The sequence below is a fragment of the Tachypleus tridentatus genome, chromosome 1, assembly GCF_004210375.1.
Source record: "Tachypleus tridentatus isolate NWPU-2018 chromosome 1, ASM421037v1, whole genome shotgun sequence".
Lineage (NCBI taxonomy): Eukaryota > Metazoa > Arthropoda > Merostomata > Xiphosura > Limulidae > Tachypleus > Tachypleus tridentatus.
Window position 1 is genome coordinate 21734054 of NC_134825.1, and position 18843 is coordinate 21752896.

General features: G+C 32.4%; 1 protein-coding gene across 1 annotated transcript in view; it reads right to left on the reverse strand.

The window, feature by feature from the left end:
- LOC143244326 (calpain-C-like) overlaps positions 1 to 18843 on the reverse strand; it is a 94001-nt gene that overhangs the window by 10918 nt on the left and 64240 nt on the right. The window contains exons 13-19 of the mRNA XM_076488788.1: positions 18712 to 18830; positions 18319 to 18364; positions 16143 to 16208; positions 12502 to 12559; positions 11007 to 11065; positions 5651 to 5719; positions 4552 to 4630 (exon numbers count right to left, since the gene is read on the reverse strand). Of these exons, the coding sequence (XP_076344903.1) occupies positions 4552 to 4630; positions 5651 to 5719; positions 11007 to 11065; positions 12502 to 12559; positions 16143 to 16208; positions 18319 to 18364; positions 18712 to 18830 (496 nt within the window). The remainder of the gene's footprint in view (positions 1 to 4551; positions 4631 to 5650; positions 5720 to 11006; positions 11066 to 12501; positions 12560 to 16142; positions 16209 to 18318; positions 18365 to 18711; positions 18831 to 18843) is intronic.

The following is an 18843-nucleotide window of genomic DNA, read 5'->3' on the forward strand; positions in this document are numbered from 1 at the left end:
GAACACCCTGTATAAAGATACACAAAGGACTGTCAGTGCTGTTTTCAAGTATTGAAACCCCTTTTTTAGTGTTATCCATCAACAGACTTATCATTGATCCACTGGGTGGGAGGCAAATTGGAAACAAATAAATGAACTGGCTCTGCTGCCTAAACCATTTTATAATACTGCTACATGGCTCAATATTGTTTCATATATTACTACATCTGGTCTGGATCCTTCATTGGTGATGATTAATAAAACTGTGCAATTTATCAGAAATCCAAAAATTAAGGAAAAATATTTAAAGATGTGGTTTTGAACAAAGGGAACAAGTATTTCACTTAATCAGAGAAAAAAAAAACCCTTTCCTAATAACAGTTATTACTTTAAACTCTGCACTTGGATTGAGTTTTTTAAATGAAACTGTAAAATCACACTATATAAGCCCATTGAATAAAATGTAATAATCCAAGTTTCCACAGACCATGTGTCAAATTCCATTACTTCAGTAGCTCACACTGCCACAAAGTTAAAATATATCTTTGGTTCAGTATCTAAGCCTGATACTGCACATTCAGATGGAAACACACTGTTATGCTTACAAAATCCAATATGCATGTACTGAAGGCACTAAAAGTGTTCAAGGGTGAATTTGATTTTATTGTATTCTTAACAATAACTGGTAAGTCAATAAGAAAATAATTAACACTAAGAATTTATGCTTCAACTACAGTTCATGTTTGTGTTCTTCTCCACAAAAATTTTAAATAAAACCAACATAAATTAATTTGGAAAATAAACAAGAGACAAGACCTATCCTATCCTTAAAAGATGGTTGTGCATTTTAATATCAGAGTCTAAATCCAAAGCACCATTCACCTGCACCAAAAATTGTTGAGAAATCAACTTCCAAACCAAAAAGAATCAGCCATTTAATTTTTAATTTATCAAGATTTTCACTGCTTCTGTGGAAATGTGTTAGATGGAAGCAATGTGTTATTCAGTTTTTATATTATTTTTCATATGCATACTGTTTAATCTGTTTGTCTCTATATATAAGTAACTGAATGGGGGACACAGTACAAGTTATGTCTGATGTACACTGTACTACATTATGTTGATTTTTTTCTGCTTCAGAGATAAAATGAACATGTGATGAAAGTTTCTTCTATATTGTTATTAACATAAATACTCAATTTTCTTGTTAAATTCTTCAATTTATGTGATTTCAGCATTACGTATCTATACTCAAATATCTGTTCCAAACACTTTAAAAACACTAAAATAAATAAACAAAAATAGTGTGAATAGCATGCATATAAAATAAAAGACTCTTTCAACATTGACTAGTGAAAACAACACTCCATTATTTGAACTTGGCACCTCTAAGGTACAATGGACCTATAGGGGACATGTAAAAGTCATCACACCCAGTCCAGTTTGCATCCCTAATGCACAGAACAGGAAATCATCATTGAAATGTAAAAACGGTAAACAATGAATAATTACAACTAAATAATCAAAGTATCTTTAATATAATATATCATTACAAAAAAATAAAAAAGGCAAATATGTTATCATTATACTAATAATTTGTACTGGCTCTAAACAGAGCAGTACACCTTATTTTTATAATACTAAAAGTTAGTCAATGTATGATTCTGAAATATTGTTTCAAATGGCCAATATTACTCTGAACAATTCAGTTATGTGGTTAACATTTAACTTTTTTATCTATCCACATAAGTTCATGTGGTCTTAGTGTTCCTACTGAACCATGTTTAAGTAAATCTGTGATTGCAAGTATTTCACCAGTCTCTTGCAGGCAGATAAATTCTTGTTCAAAATATTTTACTCCTGAGGAAAAGATATGATAAATAAGATACTGATTGCAGTTATCACATATGCCATCAATTGTGTTAGATTTCCAACACCACAGACAGCTGAAATCCAACCCACACTAGAACTGGTCTCCCAGAAGACTTCACTAAAGATGCTGTACATGCTGTGACACAATTCCCTCAGCAATCAATCAAACTATCGCTGATTGTTACTAAACAATATAAAAATTTATATTAATTTGTAAAGAGCACCGTTCTTCAGTTTTGCTCATTTCATTGCTTGAAGCCTGAGTCTCACTTCAGCCTTTTGACATGGTTATCTATCCTAAACAGCAGTTTTTGTGCAGGTACACAACCACTGAGGTCACTTTGATCTAATATGTAAAGAGAGTTGAACACGTTATATCAAAAATTATTTTGAAGCCTCATCATGTCATTACAGTTCATGTTGCTACAACTGGTAATGGTCTATTGAATCACTGTGCATTTTTAAAATAGCCCTAAAGAGTAATTTCAATTGCAAAAAGCTCCATCATTAATGGTCAGGTCCAAAGCATACCACTACACACAAGTTTTCCATAATTCATCTCGTGTACAGGTCAGTGGTTTCCAGTGCCCATTTCAGCAGCAAGATCACAGAGAATGCCAAAACTATTGCATCCTTTTACTTTAACGGTAAGTTTGCATATTAAAATAGCATGTAGACCCATTTCGTTCACCAAGTACTTGAAGTAGGCAATGATATGAACATTAGTTATAACTAAAAGCTTTATTTCCAAACAAACCCGGTATTTCTTTATGATACAAGTAATCAAGAACATTGGTCCGATTGTAAGCAAAATTAACTTTGACTTTTACATACAATTTCCAGATCCATAAGTTGCCCTTGAAGCAGTATCTAGCAATAATAATGAATCAGTTTAAAAAAAAAAAACGTTTTGTAACATGCCATTTACAAATTTTTGAACTTTGTTTTTAATTCACTGATTGACAGAAAATGGCAGAAGACTTGTTACAGTCATTACTGTTCTGAAGGTAACTTTCATACTTGTAACCAGGGCATTGGATAGATCTCTAGTCAACAGTCATGTATGAATGAAAATGCATAACCTGAGTTACTTAATATCACTTTCAAATAGTTTGAATTGCCTGGCTTGACTACAATACCAGTTTTATGTACTCCCTTTAATCCGCAAGTAAAACATGAAATATGTCTTCTGTATAAGTGTGTGAATGACAGTCAATCACAGCATAAACTACCAACATCTAACAGTATCTAGTGTAGTTCATTTTAAAAGTGGGGGAAAGCAATCTCAAATTTGTTTGTTTCTTTGTTTTGGAATTTCGCACAAAACTACTCGAGGGCTATCTGTGCTAGCCGTCCCTAATTTAGCAGTGTAAGACTAGAGGGAAGGCGGCTAGTCATCACCACCCACCGCCAACTCTTGGGCTACTCTTTTACCAATATTATAACGCTCCCACAGCTGAAAGGGGCGAGCATGTTTGGCGCGACGGGGATGCGAACCCGCGACCTTCAGATTACGAGTCGCACGCCTTAACACGCTTGGCCATGCCGGGCCCGTATATATTAATATCAACGTATATTAGCACCGCCTCTTTGCAAACTAATAATCTGCCTTTAGTTTATCTCTGTTTTCATGTCTTGTATTGTCCAAGAAGACATTACATTTATCGTTTTTAGAGTAAAATATTTAATTTAACCTATTCAGCTCTCGTGTAACTTTTCCACTTATTTGCTACTTATTTTTTATGCACTACAGAACAACAACAACAGCCACTCTATTGTTTAAACAGTTACGTGGCCTTATAGTAAAATTTCGTCGATCGCTAAATAAATTTTGTGTGTGTGTCAGTGAACACCTTTTATATGCCCACCCTTACCGTTAAGTTTACCGATGAGGACACAAATTTTAATAATTTTTTCCAAGTATTTATGCACCAAATTATTTGCGGATCCATTTCTATTGTTGGTTACATAACCACTAACAACACATTAGTGTACACACAAATAAATAACAAAAACCATCAATAATATTACAAATGATTTCACTAATAATCATTGTTCTCATCATAAAAAATAAGTAATCTCATCCAATATTTTAGGGTGGTCTTTTTTTACGTTGAATGTTGCAAAAGGAAAAGTTGTAAAATTAGTCAACGTATTGCAATATGCGGTCCCATCTGGTCATGCCAGGCCATACGTCATTCATGATTGTTTTGTTTGTTTGTTTTTGAATTTTGCGCAAAGCTACTCGAGGGCTATCTGTGCTAGCCGTCCCTAATTTAGCAGTGTACGACTAGAGGGAACGTAGCTAGTCATCACCACCCACCGCCAACTCTTGGGCTACTCTTTTACCAACGAATAGTGGGATTGACCGTCACATTGTAACACCACCACGGCTGGGAGGGCGAGCATGTTTGGCGCGACCGGGATGCAAACCCACAACCCTCAGATTACGAATCGAACGCCTTAAACGCTTGGCCATGCCGGGCCACAATCTCAAAGTATTTGCATTTATACCTGTTTTATTCACTTCTCACATAACAATTTTAATGCTGAAAATAATCTCTTATCAAATATCTTAAGCTTTTTTGAAACTATTTATCTGCAGAGATCCCACAAAATTACGAGTTTATTATAAAAAGAAACCAAGATTTATCTCTGGAATACTACAGAAAGTCGCAATGAAACAAATTAAAGCTTTACCTATATCTAAAAGAGCTTCTTTCAGTCTTTCTGCTCGAAGTATTCCAGCTGTTCCTTTTGTGTAGTTTTTAAATGTTGTCTGAAAAACCAGTAAATACATCAAATATAATACGAATATCAGAATTATTCAATTAAATTTTATAATCATATAGATAGTAAGCTATATTTATTGTATTCTAATGCACTGTGACCAAGGAATATCTACCTATCAAAAGTACTCAGGTTAATAATTATTGAAACAATACCCCATTTAACTGCAGGTGCAACGCTAAGACTACTCATATTATATATCTATATACAAGGTTTATTTTTAACATAGTGTTTTTATAATAGGTGAAATGTCTATCGGTAATTTAACAGGGAAACCATGTTGTTTAATTAAAAATAATTATGTGAATGTTATATCATTAAAGAGGATAATTTGTCACTTTTTTCCCTACCATGAGTATAATTTCAGCAAAACTAAACAATAAATTCAAATACAAGTTCTCACCATGTTTCTTTTCTCTTCAGAAAACTTTCAGTCATTTTTAAGGGGAAACTTATTATCCCCATAATGATTTCTCACACATATCACATTAACTTTCATAATTAGCGCATAAATATTAATATCTATATGTTCAAATAAAATGAGAAATAAAAAATTATATTCATTGTAATAATAACACTACCAGCTCACAACAGTAACAGGGCTAAATTTATAAAATTAAACTAATAAAATTTAGAAAGATACACTGACTCATGAGGCTCAAGATTTCTCAAATATTGAAAACTATGCCAAATGGACTTTGAAGAAGTTTTTTTGCTTTGAAATTCTACACTGATAGATCTCCAGAGACATTACCACGAATGATTGTTCTTAAACAAGTAAATAATAGAGGTGAGTGTGTTTCATTGAACTGTAATACTGTCTTAGAAAAAGTGAATACAAAATGAAGTGAAAAACTACTATTCAGACATGGTTTCTTAAATCCACATGTAAATTATAATAAACATTAATTTAATAGAAAGCATAGTCATCTTTAAATCACTATAATATTCTCATGAGAAACTCTGAAGATGTAAAATGTGATTTCATTGAAAATTCAAGTTTTCTTACCTGCCAGTATTTAAGGCTGCACATCAAATTCTTGTAATCAGTAAACTTCAGTCGACCATTACCAACTTTCTGGTTTAAAGTTAAAGATGGTCAAAATAAACAAATGGCTTTCTTCTTCATTTAAAAAAAAAAAAAGGTTTTTAAAGTGATTTAAAAATGTTTGTTTAGATTTATAAAATATACTATTCAAAAAAAGAAATGCAAAAGGGATATTTTTGTTATTTTAAAGAGAAATATATGTAATAACGTTACAAGCTCAGAGTATGTGACGTTACACGTGTTAAGGCACTGATTGTCAGACCAAAATGACAATAAAAGTTGTGCACTTTGAAAACGGAGGAAAATATCGGATTTTTCGCCAAAACGCATGCGTGTCCAATAAATTTGATTGAGAGATTTGCATGTTCTGCAAGTGCAACATGTGCAAAATCCCTATAAAAGTGACGGTTCTCGGTTTCCATAGCTCAGTGTTAAGTCACCAACACGCAATACAGTTACGCTAAGACTGACTGAAGCATAATGCAACAATGTCATTGGTCGCTTGGAAGCAGGCGAATCTCGATCAGATGTTGCCAGAGCTGTGAATGTCCACCCAAGCACCATCACAAGGCTATGGAATCATCACCAACAACATGAATCAACTCGTGACCGTCCACGATCTGGCAGATCTCGTGTGACCACGCCCGCACAAGATTGCAACATCCGGTTACGTCACCTTCGGGATAGGACCACTACTGCGACGTCTACTGCCTCAACCATACCAGGGCTGCGTAGGATTTCTGATCAGACAGAACGCAACCATCTACGAGATTCTTAGGCCCCATGTGCAACCCATCGTGGTGAACGTCAACAACGTTTTACAACATGACAACACCCGTCCTCACATAGCCCAACTCACCATTGAGACACCATAACATCAACGTTCTTCCCTGGCCCTCCAGATCACCAGATTTAAACCCCATCGAACATCTTTGGGACGAGTTGGACTGACGTCTGCGATAGCAACAACCTCAACTGCAGACTCTAACTCAGCTTGCAGCAGCTTTGCAGGCTGAGTGGACAGCCATTCCACAGGATGTGATTCGTCATCTCATCGCTTCCATGGGCAGGAGATGCCAAGCAGTTATTGATGCTCACGGGGGGCATACTAGTTATTGACGTTGAGTGACGTTAAACTTCACCTAGTGAGCGTGGACTTCGCCTTTGCAGACTTTGGACGTTCAGCAGTGAATGTGTAAAGTTTCACAAATGTCATACAGAACTACCCGGAATAAACTTGTTACCAATTTGTCTCATATTTTGCCTTTTGCATTTCTTTTTTTGAAGAGTATAGTTTGCACACATTCCCTTTGAAACATCTGTTCAGCCAGTCCCTCTTAAACAGTCACAAAATGCACTCTTATACCCATTTTCTTTTACTTAGTTCACAAGTTCTGAGCAAAATTCAATCACAAATTTTAACATTTTCCAACAGTGAATATAGAGAGAATACCTTTCACGCAGGAAAAGAAGGAGAGGATAAAGCTGTGGAAAACAAACACACCTCAGCTGGCCAAAAAAGCAGAGAAAAACTGATCTCTGCAGAGATGAGAAATGAAAAAGAAAACACCCAAGTGAATAAAATACTGAGGGGATGTGAGATGAAAATTCTTCAGTCTGTCCCACCAATCAAAACAAGAATTATATCCAAGAGAAATATGACAAACTTGTTTGACATCACCTTCAGCCAACATGTAACCATCACTGAAAGGCACTGGCATAATACCCAAGGGAAGATTTAATAGTCAGCTGGGTTAACTACATCTGACTGGGCCCCTACTTGATTTTGCTTGATGTATAGTATTGGTATGAATAAAGCCTATGATAAATGAAAGCCCTATATCAGAAAACTAAGCCAAATAGACCCCTACTGGCCCTGGAGAGCCACCAATGAGATCATCAGCACCAAGAAGTATGTACAAAGGAAGAACAAGTGGAAGCAGGAAAACGACATGAAACAAAACAGAGAAGTTGTAAAAGAAGTAAAGACTATAATGACAAAACAAGGAGCCAGGAGAAAAGATAAAATGTTGATACACGACTTCAACCCATGACTGCAGAGAATAAACTGCTCCACCAAAAACACCTTGGGAGAGAAAAGGAGCGAGACAAAGGACCCTAACAGAAGAGGGAGTCAAACTTACTTGCAAAATAAAAGATAAAGGAATGCGTACCCACTGAAAATCCCACATGGACAGAGTGGAATTCTACAAAAAGAAGGGGAAGGCAAGGAAAATAACCCAACAGGACAGTGAGGGTCCAGCACAGGCATGAAATTTGGACACGAAAAAATTAAACAGAAGTTAGAAGATCTGACCCCAAAACTCTGAAGAAGAGACTCCAGAGTTTATAAGTTAAAAAAAACAAAACAACAGAATACAGCCCAATGTTAATCTAAAGTACATGTGGCAACTCAGCAAATAATACAAGGCATGCCTTCAGAGAAAAATTGAGACAAAGTTTGATCAGTATGAACTTAAAATCTGGATAGGAAGAAAATACATACAGGTCAGAATCAAGAAACAAACTAAGAAGTGAAGGGGCAGAACCATATACAGTAAAACCTGTTTAAGGTGAAATCGTATGGGACCAAGTAAAATTTCCAGCTTAAGCAGATTTTCTGGCTTAGACATAGCAAACATTCATTTCCTTAATTATGTATAATTTTTGAGCAGAACATTATACTTGCTTCACTCAAGGGAAGTAAAACATTTGTGAATAAAGTTATTATACTGTTTATGCTATATTTATTAGAAGAAAGATAGATATTCAAAATATATATAAGTACACAAAATCTTAATCAAATTTATTTGAAGAAAGTGTCCTATTTCAACTGTTTCGTTTTTATAATGAGCTTTCTTATATGGTTAAAATAGAACGCCAATTCTACAGCCTTTTCATGAAGTTCATTTTCCCACTTCATTTTAGCATACAATTTGATAGCATTAATATAATTTAACACTTGCAATGAGGTAGGAATTTCTATTTCCTCACTATCTTTCCCATTTTGTTCATCTTCTGAATCTCTCACACTGTTACCATCTTGCAATTCTATTACAGATTTTAAATCAATTTCATCAGTTTCTGTTGAAACAGTCTTGTCAATGTTCACAAAATTTTCTGCATTCACAGAATTGTCTGCATCAATTTTCTCAATCAAAGTTTGGATTTCACTAGAATCGTCATAACAAACAACTTCTCCACAATCTCTGCCATTATCAAGAATAAATCCACAGTTTTGAAAGCACTTTATTATGCATTCATCTTTTACATATTTGATGGAATGACTTAAAAATGCAATTGCATCTAACACGTCAATTTCCATGGTCATTTCAGGTGCTCTCTTACAGTCATCCATACTTGCAATAATATGCTGAAGCATTAATTTTCTGTATTTCAAATTTATACACTGTATAATTCCATTATCTAGTGGCTGTAGAACTGATGTACATGGAGGTAGAAAGGCTAAACAAACATTTGAAAGTTTAACTTCTGGGTGACAAGTTGCATTATCTATGCAAAGTAGAATATTCCAGTTTTCTTGTTCCATTCTTTTGTTTAATTTAACTATAAAAATAATGAAGGTAGAAAAAATAACAGAATATATTTAACCAATACTGACTGTAACAAAATGTCTGAGAATTTATTCATATTTAAAGAAGTTATTAATTAAATAAGAAATAAATACTTAATCGAAAACAATTTTTCTGCCTTACTCAGGTGAGTAATGAGGTAGGTGAAAGATAGTTTTTCGTCCACGTTATGCAGGTTCTGCCATATAAAGGGCCTTTTATAAGAGAAATCTTATAATAATGCTGCAAAATTTTGATATTTCTGGCTTGTACAAGTTTCTACCTTGTGCAGTTTCCAGCTTAGACAGGTTTTACTGTATGATAGGACAGATAGAAAGGTAATGTGCCCATGAAACCACGTCCAGAAATTATGGAAAAGGCCTAGGTACATCCACGAGAGAATTGATTGAAGATTTGGAAAAAGTAGGTGGTGGGAAAAATTCCTTTCACTACAAAAATAATTATCTGAAAAGGTGTATCAGGTTCAGAAGATGGTCCAGCCCACACAAAAGACTGCAATTCCTGTCAAATAACAGCCATCACTCCAACAGTTGAAGAAGAATCTGACACCATTTTAGTTGTTTGTCTAACATAAATAATGTCTATTTGTTCCACATCAGATGAAACGAATGTTACAGTCACTTGTGTCTCCACAATGTGAAATAAAATGCCACAAAATCTGCTGGTGAAAAAATGTTTAGAAACAACAATTTAATTTTAAAATTTCCATAAAACTGGTGTGTTTTGAAGATTCTTCCACAGCAAACACCAATATCACAAAAGCTTAGAAACATATAAAAAAACAGACATGACTTTACACACGAGTGCCAAATCAAGAAGTTAGAATTGAACAATCATTAGAGAGGGCTGAAACTCAGTTGTTGAAACACAACTGTTAAGAACGATGTTTTGGAAGGCTTTTGTCCTCTACACTTGTGTTACTATAATAGGCAGTTGCAGTTCATTGAACTTAGTTTCACCATGAACACTCTGCCTGAACGATATATCACAGAGTATAGAGGCAATCAGCTGCACTAGGGGACTGTCTCACTCAGAGGCAGGCAGTGATCTGTCCTGACAGGGAAGCAAAAGTACAAAAAGTGGATTATAAAATTAAAAAAAAAATTACACAGAATGATCAATAATGATAAAATTAATTACTTGTAGTCATTAGTCATATTTAAAATTAAGTACTTTTAATTTAGAATAAAAACAGGGCACATTCAGCTGTTTGGTCTCACTCCTATTGCTGGAGAGATGTCATGTGCTCATTTGAGTACAACAATATCACATGTAAATATGCAAGTTTAAGTTGGAGTCTACAAGCTAATGGTGAGCAAAAACATTCACATACAAAGGGCAGTACTAAACTAGAAATGCTACATGTGTGAGGAGATAATGTACAATATTGGAAGAACACGGCCTTCTATAATTCTTTAAATCAAACATCCTGTGTACAGAAATTTAAAAAATAGCAACTTTCTTTTTTAAAAATATTCATAAGATCAACAATAAGAAGTTTCAACTTATAAATAGCAGGTAATAACACTGTAAACATTTAAAAATTATATAGGTTATTACATACATACTAATTATATTGTTTGCTGTAAAACTATCGATTCTGTTTTTCTTCTCTTATTTACTAATTTTCAGTTCTGTAATCAATTCTCAAAATCAATAAATACACAATTCTCAAAATATATATACAATATTGTTCATAGTAATATGGTAACATAAAAGGATACATCCAAAGTAAGAACCATTTGTCGACAAACTTCAATAGTGGCACAACTTTTAACATAATCTATCAAATAACAGAACATATTAAAGTTAGATATAATTAAAATTATAGAATATTATAACAAATACTGTCATTTGTTTATGCTTATTAAATATATAAATGTATATTCATCCTGCACTTCTTACAATTTTTCTGTAAACTAACCACATTACAATCTGATAGGGTTTAACTTCAAGCCATTAAAATGTATAAACAAAAATCTGACTATATCTTTTCTATAATATCCTTCTGAATGACTTATACTATGCTTATGCAACAGTATGTCAAGCTTCCATCTCATATAACTTCTGTTCATGGTTTTAAAAGACACTGTTTTCTTTTGCAACATTGTTATATAAATTTATCCTTACAAATCTGGGTTAAAAGTTTGGTTAATAAACATCTTGTTAAAATGTTAACCTATGACATCTTAAAAAAAGAAAGAATAACAATAATCTCATCAAGAAACTGTTAAGCTACAATAAGAGAACAATTATTCAGATTAATTGAAAAATGTTCAGAAAATACTGGTGAACCATGAGCATCTATACATGACTATGAATTATCATCCTAGTCTTCATTATTAGTTAGTTCAGCTACTGCTTTTGCAATGTCATTGACATTCTTTATTATTTTAAAAATCAGGTCAAATTTTATACCTTAAAATAAATTAGTTATCATAAAATTAATAAGTTACATATCCAGATGAAACTAGATGTAGTTGATATTATGAATATGATAAGTTTATTTTGTGCTAAACTACACAAGATTTATGTGTTCACTGTTGTCTCTACTTTCTGAAAATAGATTAGAAAGTAAACAGCTTGTCAACAATGCAACAATATAAACTCTTTGGCTATTCTTATCTAAATTAATAGGGATCTGATTGTTACTTTTATTGTGTATAAATGGCCCAAAAGACAAAGTGCATTTCTGCAACAACAGACCATGAACTATGAATCTTTGCAATTTAAGTCCAAGTAAACTAGCCAGAAGGCAACATCCAACTCCTAATTGAGAATATTTTGTGATAAATAACCTACTTTAATATGTAGTAGAAATAACTTTAGCAAGTTATCTTTAACAAGTTTTTTTTAGAAATAATATTTTACAACTGAATTATTTATGCAAGTTTAATAAATTATTATCATCTTATTTCGCAAAAGTCTCCAAAACAGTTAAGAGTTGCAACAAAGACACACATGACAACATAATTTGTTTCATACAACAAAGTGTAAATTCAGGTTTAATAAAGAAACATTTATACAACTTATAAAGTATAATTTTCTCACTACATCACTTGTGTCATTTAAAATCTCAAATACTATTCTCAAAATTTATTTGCTTTTTGTTGCTCTAAAAGTTAAAGTCTAACGTCTTGCATTCTCTCAAATTCCTTATAGTACAACAAACTAAAATCAAATTGTGTTTTTTAATCAGATAGTTAGATGTGGACATACCATTTGGAAGACATGCTTCTAATAGTTCTTGAAGTTCAAATACATTCACTGACCTGTGCTATAATGTTTCAAATATAAAAAATATTAACTAAAGTGTAGCAAAATGCAAAAAGAATATACGTGGTAAATATTCTGAATTATAAATTATTTTAAAGAGGCAAAGAAATTGCATCAACTTACACTCATTAGCAATGTTAACCTGCTCTTAGGGTTGATAAACTATTGTTATAGTTTTATAAATGCTTTATACATAATAATTCAGTCAATAAAAATTAACTTAAAAACACACAATTGCATATTCAGTTAGCTTCTGTGAATGAAAAATTTACAGAATCATAATTTTTTATAAATCTCTCAATAACTCCACTTCTTGGGAAAAGATTAATGAGAAACACATGGACACACACAAGATATAATGTAAATATCTAATTTGATATATATAAGCTATGGAAAATAAGAGCATGCAGTTAAAAAATATTAACTTCAATCACACAATAACGTTAATTTAAGATTATGAATTATGTACAGATTTTTACACAATTTACAACTATGGTAAAATACACAATAACTGTAAATTATGTAAAAATATCCTTCCTATAATATTCTTTTGACTGACTTTTACTACACTTAAGCAACAGCAATTTAAACAGGATTGATTATCTCTTAAGGCAGATGTGATAAATATTTTTTGCTCTTTACATTCAAGTAAAAATATGACAAGTTAATTTAGTCTTGTAAATCCATGTTAAATATGACTACTGTTACCAACAATATAAGTTTTAAGCACTTGGTCATACTAAATTTTTAGTCATGCAGTCGATTCTCATATCAATAACTGCACATCTCTTGCAAAGCGTATAGGTTTAATCTGTACTCTATATCTAAATAAGATATAGATAGAACATTTTGTTCTAAGTACAGCTTATGGCCTTCTCTATATTATCATTTACTGCGGAGGAGAAATAACTTCAGTCCAACATAACAACCTCTTAAAATGCTTTGAAGGACACTGTTAACTGCAGTACCATTGTAGATCACTGAACGTTAACTCAACCAATACTGCAATGTACTACAGCTTTAACATTTCACAGTTAGTTCCAATTCAATAAGGGTATTTTGGTAATATACAAAAGTAAGAACAATAAATTTCGAAATATTATCTTAGATATTAACAAAAGTTACAGCCTCAAAAGTACACAAAGGCTTTGAAAGTATTTGCACATATATCTATCCCTCATTTAGACAATTATTCTTAGTTTAAATCAAAGATGTCAATAGGTACTTAAAAATTCAAAGCTCTGGGCCATAGTCATGGGAATTTTCAGGGTTTCAATATGATATAAATCATAGTTTTCTATTCTAATTTTTCAGGACAGAAGCCCTGTGTGCTAATGCCTAGTAACATCTCTGGCTGAAATATTATATCCATCTGACTAAAATAGGTCCTGAAATACAGACACATTTTAGCTGTGACTATTGGCATATGGGAAAAGACATCTGATGTTGTTTTTAGTGATATGTATGTTAATTATGAAATCAATATAGTTTGAATAATTTCCTTTCACTAACAAAAACAATTTTGTTTATAAAGAAACAGACTTAAATCTACTTACATTTATTGCATTTCATATGCAGTGCAAGATAAAAAATAGTTCAGTAGTTTCTTTAAATAATAATGTTTCCTACAGTTTAGAAGCATGCAAGTTTTATTTTACACAGTTGATTGTTAAAATAACTATCCTAATGTGTCTTATATGAGTACAGTATAAAAGTCAGTAGCTATCCCAGTTTCTTTTGCTACATGCAACTGATGTACTAGAAAAGATTCTGCGAAATATACATTTTCTATTCTGTAAAGAGTCTTAGGTATTCCTACTTTATAATGGAAGAATCAACATGACAGATTACTTAATCATACAACGTGTAACTAAACTGATTAAGTTTAAAGCTAAGAAATAAAAATGATGGACACTATGTGTAACAGAAAATGAGAATAATCTTTATCAAAGACAAAAATACAGTATGTATAGATGTAACAGACACTGGAATGTCACTTTTCTTTAGGCTTGTGAATGCATTAACTTATTTTCTTTCCTTGAGATGTCTTTCCATCAAACAACTCACTCAAGATCTTGTCTAATGTTTAAATCCAGCATTCCTTACTGAATGGAAAATGTCAGGTTAACCCCTAGTGACTAACACTACCTAACTAACTAGTCATTACCAAATGATATAGAGAAGAATAACTTCAGTATACCATTGAAGGATACTGCTGTAGTTTACCTTACTGCAAATGTACAGCATTATAGCAATACCCCTCACTGGCAGAAGAGTATTATCTCCAGGAAATAACACACATGACTTCAGTATAGCATTCAGGTCAGTGACCACACCACTCACTTTCTCTGCCATATACATTACTGTACTAAAAACCATTTTGTAGACTATACATGATACAGTCTGAATACCAAATTATGAGCTTGCACATTGTTATTAACATGCAGAGGTTATCTGAGTAGTATAAAAATTAAACCATCACTTTCTAACAGAATAACAGTAACAAAATTAGGTGAAATAAAACATGTCATATTACAAAATATAAAAAATATGTTGTATGTATAAAAATCGTATATACAAAAAGTCTGCAATTGCGAAGTTCAATATTAATAGTAAAAAATATAAAACTTGACATTTTGCCACAAAAGTTAAAATCTAATTTTAATAAGAAAGTTTCATCATCAGGGCTACTGAAATTATTCAGCTATAATCTACAATACTGATTTTACTTTTCAATGTGCCAAAAACTGTTGGATTTTGTGTTTTTTACTCTTAATATATAAGCAGTGTGCATGAAAAGAAATTATGATGTCATTCACACATAAAATTATGTTTCACCTTATAAAGGAAAAAAAGAAAAGTTAATTAAACTACAAAAATTTTATGCCAAAAATAGAAAAAATACTATCTACACAATTTTTATGTCACAGTTAAAGTAGTTTCTCTTCAAAATGTACCTCCTAAAGTTTGATTACTGTTCTCTTGTTCTGTGTTTTTATCAATTTACTATGTGCAAATGTTGAGATTCTAATATGTTGTTAAAATCTAAATTTGTTTTTTATTATTGTATACTTGTAACTGTAATAAATGTAAAGTCTGATAAGCCATTGAGTGTATACATTTGAACTAAACTGTAATGTTATATCAAAATTATAATAACTTCATTTATGTCATCTCAAGTCCAGCCAGACAGACACAATCTTTCATCTCCATAATAACCTAAGTAGTACATATTTGTAAAAAATCTGAGCTTCCCTATCATTCAGAAGGCCTAACTTATTACAGAGTGGAGTATAGTCTGAAACCATGCACAACTGTTTTTCTTATCTGCACTTAATAGTAAACCAAATTTCAGTAATAACTGAAAACCATCCAATTTTGGCTGTTTCAGTCACTGAGAAAGAGGAGGTAAGATTTAATCATTAATAGACAATTATATTGACAAAGGCTCTGTTTCTTCCAGAAATGATAATAAGACAACAGTAATGTTCATCTATATCAGTACTGACAGAGTGGGTTGTTATGTTACACAAGTAGAAACACTAGAGAGCATGAAGTTTAATATTATTTAAGATTTCTCCTACCTCATCTGCAAGTTGTAAGAAGATGGTTTCATAGGAGCTGACTTTACTATCAAAAGAAGGAGGGGCCTAGAATAAAAAAGCCTTTATTTACAATATTAACGATGTGTTATGAGGTAATAAATTAACTTCTAAATTCAAGAGTATAAAAACAGCTTCTGGTACTTAGGAACTTTCTGGAACAAGTTTGTATCAATTTGGTCTACCTTATAATCTTGGTTCTTCAAAAAGTAGATTGATTTTGTTGTTGGATTTGCCATTATTCATGTATACCAAATACAAATATAATAATGGGTATTAACAAACGTACAAAGAATAAATTCTACTGTACGAGAGGAATAAGTGTACAAGATGAAACCAGAGGAAAGGCATAGCTTCAAATTTATTGTAATTTATGTAACAGAACTTTGCTTCCTGACAACTGGTTATTTATCAAAATCATTTGAAATATAAGAATTATAATGCATTTTACTCCCCAAACAATTGTACTGAAATAGCTAAACATTTCCTTCAAACTCTTCTCCTAAAACAGTGGTACTAAAGTTTATAAATCTAAACTAACTACCTGGTAGAGAACTACATCTCTATAAACTGTGGCAACCAGCTTTAGTTATTTTACTCTTCATTTTTATAAAATTCTGAAAGTTCCCAAAGAGTTTATTCAAAGTTTAGATCGATTTAATAATGCTATGCAACACAAATTTTGTTCCTAGATAGTATGTGTTTTTTTCTTTATTGCTTATGTTGTAAAAGTAAAGAAAATAACCATTATTCCCTTCAAATTTTGTTTTTGTGACCTGGATAGTGAAATTTAGAAATTAACATATTTTCTATGTAAAAACGGGCAAATTTGCACATTTTCATTCACATAAGTTCTGAATAAAACAACATATGATTTTCATGTATTTATACTAAAGTTATACTAAAATGAACAAAAATGTTTAGAAGTGAGTAGTTTTTCGATATTTGCGACTGTAACGTAAATTACTTTCATGTAACAGCCCCTAAATATAGTCTCCTCTCATGTTTTCGTTGCACGCTCCTTGGTAGCAGCATTCAAAGTCCAGTATGAATTGATGGAAGCAGGTGCCTTGCTCCTATGAGTATGCTCCCATGTTCTCCTTGAATTTATCAAGATGAGCATCATGGATATGGACTTTGAGGGACATCCTGCAGCCCATTTTGCTGTAGTTCTCACCAGGAGCCTCAACCAGTTCCACATAATTTTTGGCCTTGTGATTGCCCAAGAAGCTCCGAACCACTGCGACAAAGCTGCCCCAAGCTTTTTTTTTCCTTCTTACTGAACTTCGTGGGGAATTCTGTGCACTCCAGGATCTTTATTTGTGGTCCAACAAAAACCTTTGCCTCAGACAGCTTAGAGAAGAAGTTTCAAAAGTACTTGAAGGCTGCAGACTCCTTATCAAGAGCTATGACAAGTTGTTTTATAAGACCCAATTTTATGTGCCATGGTGGGAACAACACCTTCTGAAGGTCCACTGGTGGCTCACACTTGACATTGTGCCTCCCCACAGAGAACTCAGTCCATTGTGATAAATTGGCCACATATGCAGCAGAATGCATCTGGAGAATGCTTGCAGCTTCTTGATGCCATCTCTGATAAAATCAGATAGATCTACATATTCACCCAAGCAGTTTGAACTAAACTGGAGTGGTGAGTGGTGAGCCAATAATATATATATATTACTATGGAAAGTTCTAGAAAATTCTAAAAGGTTCTTGAAAATTATCGTAAGTGCTACAACATTCTAGAAAGGTCTTGAAAATTCTTATAAGTTCAAGAAAATTGTCTATCAACTATTCAGTGCTGAATCAACCTGAAATGTTCTGGAAAATAGATAAATTTGAAAGTTTCATTACCCAGGTCACGAAAGCAAAATTTGAAGAGAAAAATAGGTCTTTTCCATTTACTTTAAGCATAAGCAATTGGGAAATAACACTTTCTGTCTGGGAACAAAAAAAGTAAAAATTTTGATACAAAGTGTAATTTAACCTTCTTCAAATATATTTACGTTTTAAAAGTTATTTATTATGACAATTCTTGAATCCTGTTTCTTACATAATGTAATTATGTGGTTTATTATACAACATGCCTACATAAAGCACTTTCTAACTAGAGTCCATACATGAAAGTCTCCATGACTATGTCAAATAGGCTTACCTTCATAATTGCTGGTTTAACTGCTGCAGGTACACAGTCAAGTAATCTTTAATAACAACAAAAAAACCATTAGTAATGAAATACCATGTTTAACCTTAAAACAAAATGTGTAGATTTTTTAAAATATTACCATAATTCATATAAATAACTAAAACAGAAATTATTTTCAAGACAAATATTTAATTGTCTAAAATCTACACATTTTCACACTAACTAAGATTGCCAAGTTTTATAATGCACCATGAATGTTTTTAATAATTTAAAATGGTAAAAAAATGTTGCATATATATACAGCTTATTATGAAATATTCAGTGATTTATCAGCATTCATATATTACAAATAATGTATCATTGATTTTTGATTTTTGCACAAATAATATCTAATCCACTTACTTTAGTTTAATCAGCTTGGTCGAATACACACGCAAGGTGAAGCTGGTTTCCTGTCCTGGTTCAAAAGTTGTTGGTAAAAGTACATAGCCACCTTGATCAAGGTCACATTTCATGGATATCTGGATTTGATAT